The sequence below is a fragment of the Carcharodon carcharias genome, chromosome 9 (assembly GCF_017639515.1).
Source record: "Carcharodon carcharias isolate sCarCar2 chromosome 9, sCarCar2.pri, whole genome shotgun sequence".
NCBI classification, from domain to species: Eukaryota; Metazoa; Chordata; class Chondrichthyes; order Lamniformes; family Lamnidae; genus Carcharodon; species Carcharodon carcharias.
This window is the reverse complement of record NC_054475.1, coordinates 104279294-104292449: the sequence shown is the minus strand read 5'-3', so window position 1 is coordinate 104292449 and position 13156 is coordinate 104279294. Positions and strand designations below refer to the sequence as shown.

The following is a 13156-nucleotide window of genomic DNA, read 5'->3' as shown; positions in this document are numbered from 1 at the left end:
CTTCCTTTGAGCTTAGTGATTTGTGCCATCACTACCCTACTGACCGCAAAAATCTGACCAATATACTTAACTTTTGTATATGTGTGTACATGAATCACCCAAAGTTACAGATAACTTAATATGTATAAATGCTGGAAAAATAAATAGTTTTAAAAAACCTCAAAGGAAAGCTATTATACCTCTTTTGGAGTTTTGTAACCATCTCTAAGGAACCGGCGGCAACCATACCGACCCTGTTGTAATGGAGACAAGCACAAAAACAGTTAGGGGCAAGTGATCAATGCTGACATTCAAACTATCATTAGCTGCATCACTCAACCTCCCTTTGAACAGCGATTTTCACAGAACTACCTTGATTTCTTACTTAATGCAATTGATTTACTGTAAATTTCAACAACAGCACTACGCAGTCATTGGTTTCTAAGTTTGAGCAGAAAGCAATGAACTATCCCCAGAGCCTAAAGAAAATGGTACTAAGTGCACATAAAGAACCAGAGGATTTCAAGTATATTCCCATTGTGTTGACTTGGCCGATCTTAATCTGGGTGATGGCAGCAACAAGGCAAAAGAGATTGCCAGAGCGAGTAGAACCGGGAGCCAGGAAAAGCGAGAGAGAGAGCTGGAAGCAAGGGAGGGAGAGAGTGAAAGTGATTTGGGAGTCAAAGTGAGAGAAACATCGTGATAGGGGGCAAGCTGGGGCGGCGGGGGGGGGGTGAGGCCAGGGCGGGGCAAGCGAATGAGGGGATGGGGCGGGCAGGCCAGTGAGGGTGAGGGAGGGGGAGGGCAGGCTGTCAAGGGACGGGGCAGAATGGCGGGTTGGGGGGGGGGGGGCGCGCGCGCGAGGGAGGGGGCAGGCCGGGGGCCCCAGAGCAATGGGGAACCGGACCTTCAAAATTAACAAAAATGTCACAGGATTGACCGCACAGGACAGCAATTCAAGAGAATGCTTCCAGGGATGAGGAACTTCAGTTATGAAGATAGATTGGAGTTAGGACTGTTTTCCTTGACGAGGGGAAGGCTGAAGTAGATTTAATAAAGGGTATTCAAAATCATAAAAGGTCTGGACAGAGTAGATAGTGAGAAACTGTTCCCACTCTTGAAAGGATTGAGAGCAATAGGGCAGATTTAAACTCATTGCCAAAAGAAGCAAACTTATGAGAAAGGGCTTTTTCATGCAACGGGTGGTTAGGGTCTGGATTATACTGCCTGGGAGCATGGTAGAAGCAGGTTCAATCAAGGTATTCAAAAGGGAATTGGACTGTTATCTGAAAAGGAAGAATGGCCAAGGTTACGAGATGCAAGCCGGAGAATGGCACTAGGTGAATTATTCATTCTGAGAACCAGTGCAGACACGACAGGCCGAAGAGCTTCCTTCTACACTGTAACAATTCTGTGATTCTGCAGACAGATGATTGATTGGTGAGTATTGCAGTTTTAGTTTTGTTGTTAAGCTAGGGAGGCATGTCCAATTCAAGCTAGGAATCAAGCTTACTATTAAATTAATAAACTACACAAACTAATTAACATAGAACTTATAGCTCAATTAAACAATAATTTAATCTGATTAACTAAGTAAACAGTTTAGGTAGAGGCAAGGCAGGACACCTCAGTCCTGTTGAATTTGCATCCTGATCTATATGAGAATTCCAAGATACTGCTCGTTCCCTGGGAAACCACAGCCAGAGTCAAGTCCATGGCACCAGAGATGTTTCAGCAATGCAGGGAGGCAGGAAGAAGATTGGGAAAGCAATTGCGACAGGGAGTTCTAAGTTGGTGGCTTCTGTGGTCGGAGACTTGATTCCAAGATGGTTGCCTCCCTGGTACCATGGTGAAGAGTATGACTGGGCTGCTGCAGAGCACACTTGAGGGGGCAAGGTAAACACTGTACGGCTGTGATCTATATCAGTACCCAATCGCATTAGGGAGGAAGAGGGATGAGGTCCCGCAGGCAGATTTAATGGAGCTAAGAAGGAAACTAGCAAATAGGACCCCAAAAGATAGTAATCTCCAGATTACTTGCAATGCCACACACGAGGGAGTATAAAAATATGAGGTTTGAGCAGATGAATGCATGGAGAGTTGGTGCAGGAGGGAGGGCTTTAGATTCCTGGGACATTGAGGTTGGTTCTGTAGGAGGTGCAAACAATTCCAGTTGTACTTCAACCTGAGCTGGGACCAAAGTTGTTTGCTAGTGATGTTGGCAGGGGAATGGGAAGCAGGATATGAACATTAGAAAATAGAAACAAGCTGCACAAAGATAGGGAAACACAGATAACACTAGAGTAAGAAATAAATGGGGTCAGAGTAAGAGGGAATGCAATAAGGTCTGAATTAGGTTTACAGCGCATGCAGATAAACACAAGAAGCATGGTAAATAAGGTTGGTAAGATGCGGACGCAGATAGCCATATGAGAAGTGATGTTGTGGCAATAACAGAGACCTGGCCAATAAAGGGCAGGACTAGGTACCAAATATTCTTGTATACAAGCTGTTCAGGGAAAAAAGGAAGAAGGTGGGATTACAGTTTTGATTAAGGTGAATACTACAATATTGCTAGAGAGAGATGTCCCAGAGGGATTAAGGACAGAATCTATGTGGTTAGAGTTAAGGAACAATAGAGATACCTTTACTCTATGGGTTTACTCTATAGACTACCAGCTAGTGGCAAAGAGCTAGAGGAGCAAATTTGCAGGGAAGCTACGGACAATTGTTAAAACTATAGCATAGTGATATCGGGATACTTTAATTATCCGCATACAGACTAGGATAGTAAGAGTGTAAAGAACAGAGGGTGGATATTCAGAGAGGAAGGAAGTGTGTCCAGTCGAATTTTCTTGATCAGGATGTTTCCAATCCAACAACAAAAGTGGCATAGCTGGACCTGGCTCCAGGGAATGAGGTGGGTCAAGTATCTGTAAGGGATCATTTAGTGGTCATAGTCTCATAAGGTAGCTATCATAAATGACAGGAAACAATTCAGAGTAAAAATACATAATTGGAGGGCCAATTTCAGCAGGGTGAGAACAGATCTAATCCAACTGGAATCAAAGAATGGCAGGCAACTGTAATGAAACAATGGGCTGCCTTTAAAGAGCATATGGTTCAAGTACAGTTGAGGTACATTCCCAGGAGTGGTAGGACAAAGTGAGCTAGAGCTCCCTAGATGACGAAAGAGATAGAGAGTAAAAGGAACGAAAAAGGGTGTGAGAACCAGGCTGAATACAGAAATCTCAGAAGGCAAGTGAAAAAGGAAATTAGAAAAGCAAAGAGAGTATGAGAAGAATCTGGCAGCTAACAAAATGGAATCCAAAAGCCTTCTCTAGACACATATATAGTAACAGGGTAGTAAAGAAGGGGTGAGGCCAATTAAGAATCATACACAGGATCTATGCATGAAGACAGAGGACATGGCTAAGGTAATTTTGCATTAGTCCACAGAAATAAAAAATGGAAAAATACAGGATAGGGAAAAATTGACAAACTGCAAATCCAGCAGATATGAAATTAAAACAAAAAATACAGTGAAATACTTTGGGACCATCAGCGACAGAGGTAATAACAGATCAATATTTTACACTTAAACTCATTAGTTACAGTAACCTGTATTTCTATGTTGTTACATGCTCTCTATGTTAAAATAATCTAGCAACATTCTTTATTCTTTCATGGGATGTGGATGTCGCTGGCAGCATTTGTTGCTCATCCCTATTTGCCCTTGAACTGAGTGGCTAACTAGGCTATTTCAGAGGGCAGCTAAGAGTCAACCACATTGCTGTTGATCCGGAGTAGGCAAGACTAGGTAAGGATTGCAGATTTCTTTCCCTAAAGGACATTAGTGAACCAGATGGGGTTTTACAACAATCAATGATAGTTTCATGGTCGCCATTACAATTCCAGATTTATTAATTGAATTTAAATTCTACCAGCTGCCACGGTGGGATTCAAACCCATGTCCCTGGGGCATTAGTCTGGGCCTCTGGAATACGAGTTCAGTGACATTACCATAACACCACCATCTCGCCTCATATAGAACAGTGAGTCACTAGAGAGCAACAATCCACACAAACAGGTGTCAATGCTTTCAGGAGAGGAGGAATGGGAAAGCAGAAAAAAAATTGGAAAAGAAAGGTAACAGGGTTGTGAAATAATCTATAACAGTACCAAGAACCCTACACAATATGACATTAAATAGCAGGATACAGATTAAGCATGATATGTTATGGTATAGTGAAGGCAAAAGAGTTTTTTATAGGACAAGTAAAGAAACAAAAGATGGGTCTCTTGGAGATGTGGATGATAACAGCAGAACCATTACCAGGATCCGCCATCCAGTAGGTCAGTGGATCTGATTGAAAGTTGTTAAATTCAATGTTGACTCTGAAAAACTGTAAAGTGCCGAATAAAAAAAAATGCTGATCCTCGAGCTTCTGTTGGCTTTCACAAGAATAGTGTAAGAAGCTGAGGATAGGGAGGTCAGAGAGGGACCTCTGGTTAGCAATCAGAAGCTCAGGATCACATTTAAGGACTGAATGAATGTATCCCACAGAGCAATCATCCAATCTGCTTTTGATTTTCCAAATGTTGAGACCACAATGGTGAGTAGCGAATACTGTATACGAAATAGAGTACAAATATATCACTGTTTCACCTTGAAGAAGCGTTTGGGGCTCTAGACAGAGGGAAGGCAGTAGGTGGAGAGAGACAGAGAGTGGGATCGGAGAAAGTGCAAGAGACAGAGAGAGTGGGAATCGGAGAGAGAGGGAGAGACAGAGAGAGTAGGAATCACAGAGATAAACAGAGAGTGGGAATCAGAGAGAGAGAGAGACAGAGACAGAGGGGGAATCAGAGAGACAGAGAGAGAGAGAGAGAGAGAGAGACACAGAGGGTGGGAACAGTAGTTGTACCTTGATCTTGCATATGAAAGTGCCTGGAGAAGGGGTAATGGTATTGGGGTAATGGAACAATGGACCAGGGTATCAAGAAGGAAACGGACACTACTGACTGCTCAAAGTCGGGGGAGAGAAGTAATGGGAGACTTTATCAAATGAGAGACATTAACATGATTACTTTTGTTTTTCTGCCTCACTCCAGAATATCATTGTGAAAGAGGTGTACTGAGATCTGTGCAGGTGTAACCAAGCAGAGGACTGTACTGAAATACATAGCATAGTCAGGATTCCTTTTTAAATGGAAAATACATAAAAATTAACATTTTAAATTAATTAGAAGTTTTCTGTGATGTGTGGTACTTCTTGCCAGGTCAGATTTTCACAGGTACTAAGGTTACCAATTGAGCATTCAATTTCCTATTAAATCACAGGTTTGTTTTTGGAGCAGAAATTAAGCCTGATCAAACTCAGAGATAAAAAACAAAAAACTGCGGATGCTGGAAATCCAAAACAAAAACAGAATTACCTGGAAAAACTCAGCAGGTCTGGCAGCATCGGCGGAGAAGAAAAGAGTTGACGTTTTGAGTCCTCATGACTCAACAGAACTAGGTGAATCCAAGGAAGAGGTGAAATATAAGCTGGTTTAAGGTGGTGGTGTTGGGGGAGGGGGTTGGCGGCGGCGGGGAGGAGTGGAGGGGGATAGTGTGTGTGGTTGTAGGGACAACCAAGCAGTGATAGAAGCAGATCATCAAAAGATGTCACAGACAACAGAACAAAAGAACACAGTTGTGTTGAAGTTGGTGATATTATCTAAACGAATGTGCTAATTAAGAATGGATGGTAGGGCACTCAAGGTATAGCTCTAGTGGGGGTGGGAGGAGCATAAAAGATTTAAAAATATTTAAAAATAATGGAAATAGGTGGGAAAAGAAAAATCTATATAATTTATTGGAAAAAACAAAAGGAAGGGGGAAGAAACAGAAAGGGAGTGGGGATGGAGGAGGAAGTTCAGGACCTAAAGTTGTTGAATTCAATATTCAGTCCGGAAGGCTGTAAAGTGCCTAGTCGGAAGATGAGGTGTTGTTCCTCCAGTTTGCGTTGGACTTCACTGGAACAATGCAGCAAGCCAAGGACAGACATATGGGCAAGAGAGCAGGGTGGAGTGTTAAAATGGCAAGCAACAGGGAGGTTTGGGGTCATTCTTGCGGACAGACCGCAGGTGTTCTGCAAAGCGGTCGCCCAGTTTACGTTTGGTCTCTCCAATGTAGAGGAGACCACCAACACCCATCTAGGACCCTCCACCCCTGCGTGTCCCTCCGTCCCCACCCCATCTTCCAATCCCAGCCCCAGCCGTGTATACACTATACCCCCTGACCTTCCCCTCTCCGATGCTGAATGTTCAGTGCTCAGCAAAGGACTTAGTTTCATACCCCTAGGCCCTTACCTCAAAGAATTTCGGGCTCGGCACGATGCTGAACTCTTCTTCTGCCGTCTTCGTCTCCGGGCTCACTTCTTTGGGCAGGAGTCCGCTCCCCGTTCAACGGATCCTTTCACCCAATATTCTCCCTCCACCTGGACCCCTCCCTCTGGATTCTTACCTTCTCTTGATCTTTTCATTGAGAACTGTCAGCGCGACATTAGTCGTCTCAATTTCTCTGCTCCTCTCACCCATTCTAATCTCTCTCTCTCTGAACTTACTGCACTCCATTCTCTCAGGTCCAACCCTGACATTGTCATCAAACCCGCTGACAAGGGTGGTGCTGTTGTTGTCTGGCGCACTGACCTCTACCTCGCGGAGGCTGAGCGTCAACTCGCAGACACTTCCTCCTACCTCTCCCTGGACCATGACCCCACCACTGAACATCAAGCCATTGTTTCCAGGACTGTCACTGACCTCATCTCCTCTGGGGATCTTCCTCCCACAGCTTCCAACCTGATAGTCACCCAATCTCGGACAGCCCGCTTCTACCACCTACCCAAAATCCACAAACAGAACTGTCCCGGTAGACCGATTGTGTCAGCTTGCTTATGCCCCACAGAACTCATTTCTCATTATCTTGACTCCCCTCTCTCTCCCCTTGTCCAGTCCCTGCCCACCTACATCTGTGATTCCTCGGACACCTTACGTCACATCAACAATTTCCAGTTTCCTGGCCCCAACCGCTTCCTCTTCACCATGGACGTCCAATCCCTCTACACCTCCATCCCCCACCAGGATGGTCTGAGGGCCCTTAGCTTCTTCCTCGAACAGAGGCCCGAACAATCCCCATCCACCACTACTCTTCTCCGTCTGGCTGAACTTGTTCTCACACTGAACAATTTCTCCTTCAACTCCTCTCACTTCCTCCAAATAAAAGGTGTGGCTATGGGTACCCGCATGGGCCCCAGTTATGCCTGTCTCTTTATGGGGTATGTGGAACATTCCTTGTTCCAGTCCTACTCCAGCTCCCTTCCACAACTCTTTCTCCAGTACATCGATGATTACTTCAGTGCTGCTTCATGCTCTCGTCGGGACTTGGAAAAATTTATTAATGTTGCTTCCAATCTACACCCCTCCATCATTTTCACGTGGTCCATCTCTGACACTTCCCTTCCCTTCCTTGACCTTTCTGTCTCAATCTCTGGTGATAGACTGTCCACCAATATCCATTACAAACCTACCGTCTCCCACAGCTACCTTGACTACAGCTCCTCACACCCTGCTTCCTGTAAGGACTCCATCCCATTCTCTCAGTTCCTTCGCCTCCGTCGCATCTGTTCCGATGATGCTACATTCAAAAACAGTTCCTCTAACATGTCCTCCTTCTTCCTTAACCGAGGTTTTCCACCCACGTCCATTGACAGGGCCCTCAACCGTGTCCAGCCCATCTCCCGCGCATCCGCCCTCAAGCCTTCTCTTCCCTCCCAGAAACATGATAGGGTCCCCCTTGTCCTCACTTATCACCCCACCAGCCTCCGCATTCAAAGGATCATCCTCCGCCATTTCCGCCAATTCCAGCATGATGCCACCACCAAACACATCTTCTCTTCACCCCCCCCTGTTGGCATTCCGTAGGGATCGTTCCCTCTGGGACATCCTGATCCACTCCTCCATCACCGCCTACTCCTCACCCCCACCTATGGCACCACCCCATGCCCACGCAAAAGATGTAACACCTGCCCCTTCACTTCCTCTCTCCTCACCGTCCAAGGGCCCAAACACTCCTTTCAAGTGAAGCAGCACTTCACTTGCATTTCCCCCAACTTAGTCTACTGCATTCGTTGCTCCCAATGTGGTCTCCTCTACATTGGAGAGACCAAACGTAAACTGGGCGACCGCTTTGCAGAACACCTGCGGTCTGTCCGCAAGAATGACCCAAACTTCCCTGTCGCTTGCCATTTTAACACTCCACCCTGCTCACTTGCCCACATGTCTGTCCTTGGCTTGCTGCATTGTTCCAGTGAAGTCCAACGCAAACTGGAGGAACAACACCTCATCTTCCGACTAGGCACTTTACAGCCTTCCGGACTGAATATTGAATTCAACAACTTTAGGTCCTGAACTTCCTCCTCCATCCCCACCCCCTTTCTGTTTCTTCCCCCTTCCTTTTGTTTTTTCCAATAAATTATATAGATTTTTCTTTTCCCACCTATTTCCATTATTTTTAAATATTTTTAAATCTTTTATGCTCCCCCCACCCCCACTAGAGCTATACCTTGAGTGCCCTACCATCCATTCTTAATTAGCACATTCGTTTAGATATATATTACCAACTTCAACACCTCCTTGTTCTTTTGTTCTGTTGTCTGTGACATCTTTTGATGATCTGCTTCTATCACTGCTTGGTTGTCCCTACAACCACGCACACCACCCCCCTTCACTTCTCTCCCCCCCACCCCCTCCCCACCACCTTAAACCAGCTTATATTTCACCCCTTCCTTGGATTCACCTAGTTCTGTTGAAGGGTCCTGAGGACTCGAAACGTCAACGCCAATCAAACTCAGTCAGTTTGATCAGGTTCATGAGCCCTGAAGTGAGTTATAAATGAAACAAGCTAGACTTGATCAGCATTCCTGTGGTCTACAATTTCACAATGGGAAAATGTGTTTTTGCAGCCAAAATTCTCTGACTGTGATCCTAATCTTAGCTCTTCTATCAGTTCTGATAGCAGGATTGGAAAGTAGAAGAATCAGCTGAAGGCACTTTGGTGATGAGAAAATTTTAATTCATTCACTTCAAGAGATGCCTTTCAAAAAATGACAATTGAAGGACTGTAATGCAAAACAAAATGATCCATAAAGCAGGAAATTGGGACCAAGTGACAGCACATGCTTTTTATTAATAAATTTGAGCATTTTGGGAAAACGTTATATCCTAATTTGCTACTAGAGGTTCTCTACGGCTAACCACTCTGGACATAGCAACAACAGTAATACCACAAGTCCCAATTTCAATAAAGATCTGCTGCAGGTAGGTGAAATATTGTGGACAGATCCCTACATTACAAAAATATCTCATGCTGTAAGAACCTCTTTCAAGCTATGCTTCAAATTTGTTCATGTTGACCACGAGTTCAGTGGGCAAACGTACTGTCCTATAGAATGCTGATCAACACAATACAGCAGGTTTGGGGAACCTTTTTATCAAATGCCACTCACACGTGGGCAAAATCAGTCGTGCGTCAGATACAAAGAGAAACCAACTTTTTTTTAAGGAGAGAATACAGATATGTTCATCTCACCCACTGCTTTAATGCAATGGCTGAGTTTGCACTTCCTTAATGAGCCTTGTTATATATGCTGGCACTGATGATATAGCAACTCACAAATGGCTTTTCTTTCCAGTCACCCTGCCTGCCCCTCCCCCTCCGACTCCCACACTGCCTGCCCCTCCCCCTCCGACTCCCACCCTGCCTGACCCTCCCCCTCCGACTCCCACCCTGCCTGACCCTCTCCCTCCGACTCCCACCCTGCCTGACCCTCTCCCTCCGACTCCCACCCTGCCTGACCCTCTCCCTCCGACTCCCACCCTGCCTGCCTTTCCAACTTTGACTCACCCCCAAACCAGCGCAGGGCAGTGACTCTGGCCAACTCCGAGTCCGAGGCTGCACCTGCTCCTGTAGTCTGGGCCTCTTCCTTAGTAAACAGGGGCTGTGCCCCTGTCCTGGGACACCAATGGTGCTGGAAGGAAGAGAGTGGATGAACTGGTGACAAAGCCGGGTTTCCTCCTCCCTTTCTCCCCTGCCCCAGATTACTCATACTTCACCATCCGTCTGGCAGCCGGGGCTTCCCATCCTTGCCCTGCACTCCTGTTCCTGGGCCTCAGGCCTCATTCTCTCCCCTCAGCCAGGGCCCTCTGGTGACTGCAGCCAAGGCTCAAGCATCAGGACATGGCGGCTTTTGGCCCAGAGTGCAGAACGTGGGGTGGGGTGGGGCTGGATTTTGAAAATGCAACGGGCCACATGCAGCTCATGGCTGGAGGGGTCCCCACCCCTGCAGTCCAGCGAGCTGCAAGCAGCAATCCCTAGTATCTAAGAGTTAGCCCATCTCAGCCAGAATAGTGATAGTGCCACTACAACTTACCCAAGTGTCTCCCAGGTCGGGAGAAGAAACAAGATAATTAGCAAGGGTTTTACCCTTAACGATTGATACCACAATGGGAGTGCAAGTGACAAAATTGCACTGAGCTAAAATTTGCCTCATTGTCAAACCATACACTGATGCTGAATATCGAGGCTATGAAAGAATGGCCACTTAGAATGCTATCAGAAAGCTGCTAGCTTCTATGGAATTGTACCCCAGCACAAGTCAGTCTTAACAGAAGAGGGAGCAAACTGGGAAAAAGACCTACCTGAAGCTTTGTAATGATCTCTTGTTTAGTTAACTCTACAAGTTCAATATTCTCGACTGCAAAAGCTGGGTAGGAGATGACGGAGAGGAGACCAGCATCGATCTCTTTGGATGTTGATGCCCTAGGTAACATTGAATGTAGAATAGACTGAAATAAAACACACACATTTTCATCAGCAAAAATATTGAAACAAAACAATTATTACGTTCATGCATGGAAATAAATAACAACTGTGTAATTGCTGATAGTCTGGAGCCAGGAATACAATTTGCGATTATTACCTGGCTTTCACCACACCCTAAACTAAACGGTTGCTCAATCATTGCCATGAATAAGCAAAACATACTGAAGTTATGTAGCAGATAACTGAATCAAGGAAAAAATTAAAACCTATTGATATTGATATATAGACCTCAAGATATATTTGTAATGCTCTAGACCTTGATTCAGTGATGGCACTTTCACCTTGGAACAAGAAGGTTGTAGGTTTAAGTCTCACTCCAGACACTTGGGCACATCATAACCCAATTTGACACTTCAGTATAATGTTGAGGGAGGCCTGCAGTGCTGAAGGTCCTGTCTTTCGGATGAGACATTAAACCAAGGATCTCTCTGACCACCACGTGGATGTAAAAGCAATAATGACATGAGGAATAAAATGAATACGCAGCGAATGATTAAGATCTGGAATGCATTGCCTGAGAGTGTGGTGGAAGCAGATTCGATCGAGGCCTTCAAAAGGAATCTGGATTATTATCTGAAAAGACAAAATTTGCAGTAGCACAGGGAAAAGTCTTCGGTTCCAAAGTTAAGTTATATTAGACTCAAAATATTCTCTCTCCACAGGTACTGCCAGATCTGTTGTGTTTTTCCAGCACTTTCTGTTTTTATTTCAGATCCCCAGCATCCGCAGTATTTTGCTTTTATAAAAAGTCAGGGAGTTGGACTAGGTGAGTTGCTTTTGCACAGACATGATGGGCCAAATGGCTCCCTTCTGTGCTGTAACCATTCTATGATCAAAGCCAAAAATAATACCCTATATGATGTGAACATGGCAAACTATTCCTCCTCATCCTTCACAATTTCTCTGCTGCCTTTGACACGGTTGATCACACCATTCTCCCTCCAATGTCTCTTTTCTGCCATTCAGCTGGGTAGGACTGCCATTCTGATCTTTCGAAGGGTAACCAGGAAATCCCTTGCAGTGGCTTCTCTTCCTGATCCTGTACCATTACTTTTGATGTCCCCCAATGATTTATCCTTGGCATCCTCCAATTCTGGGTCTACGTGATGCCCCTCAGTGACATCATTTGAAAATGTAACATAGGGCAGAATCTTCTGTTCTGCGAGCAGAGAGGCGAGGCCCACTCGCCAACGCGTGAAATGATGCAGAGTGACCCCCATGTCATTTAGATTTTCAGTTCGGCTGCGTGCCCGCCGAACTGTCAAAGGCCTATTAAGGCCATTAAAAATGTAATTAATAAGATTAATGGACCTGCCCGTCCAACCTTAAGGTTGGCGGGCAGGCCGGGAGCCCAGGCGGGCTTCTGAAGAAACATGAAACCTCACCTACGGACGGGATGAGGTTTCACGAGGTTGGTAAAATTTTTATAAAATGTTTAAGTAAAAGAAATTGACATGTCCCAGCTCATGTGACAGTGGCACATGAGTGGACATGTCAGTAATTTTTTTCCCCCTTCTTTACTGAAACTTTCAAACCTGAGCCGATCTCCCTGAGGCAGCACTTTGCCTCAGGGAGATCTGTGCGCTCTTTCATGTGTATGCGCAAAAGAGCACGCTCCCAGCTCAGGGACATCCCCCACCACACCCCCCGCCACTCCGCTCGCACAGGGTGCGTATAGCTTTAATTGGCCCACCCACGTAAAATGGCAGCGCATCCCCTCGGGAACCTGTCGGCTCGCGCCTGCTCCCGCACAACCCCCCTCCGACAGGGGGAAGATCCTGCCCAGAATGTTCCACATGTACACTGACGGCACCTACTCTACCACCCCCACACAACTGTCTCTGATTTGTTACACTGCGTGTCTCATAATCAGTCCCAGATCAATAGGAATTTCATCCAACTAAATATTAGGAAGACTGAAGTTATTGTTTTTGGTCCCCTACAGAAACTCAGTTCCTTAGCCACCGACTTCTGGTCATCCCTCTTCCTGGTCACTAACCAAGGCTGAACCAGACCGTGTACAACCTTTTCATCCTAGCTGACTCCGAGATAAGCTCCAACCTCGGAATCACTCCATCACCAAGGTCATCTGCTTTCATTTCCATACATCACTCACTTCTGCCCATGTCTCAGCTCAACTGCTGCTAAAACCCTCATCTCTTTATTTGTCTAGACTTAACTATTCCAATGCTGTCTTGGCCTGCCTCCCATCTTCCACCTCCCCACCCCCCTATAAAGTTGAACTCCTCCAAA

The 13156-nt window shown here is 45.6% G+C and overlaps 1 protein-coding gene across 6 annotated transcripts in view; it reads right to left on the bottom strand.

Moving 5' to 3' along the window:
* phka1a (phosphorylase kinase, alpha 1a (muscle)) overlaps window positions 1-13156 on the bottom strand; it is a 116711-nt gene that overhangs the window by 82707 nt on the left and 20848 nt on the right. For 5 of the 6 annotated variants that reach the window (XM_041195230.1, XM_041195231.1, XM_041195233.1 and 2 more), the window contains exons 8-9: window positions 10720-10866; window positions 180-233 (exon numbers count right to left, since the gene is read on the bottom strand). In XM_041195230.1, coding sequence (XP_041051164.1) covers window positions 180-233; window positions 10720-10866 — 201 coding nt within the window. The remainder of the gene's footprint in view (window positions 1-179; window positions 234-10719; window positions 10867-13156) is intronic. The other variant, XM_041195235.1, reaches the window with a different exon arrangement.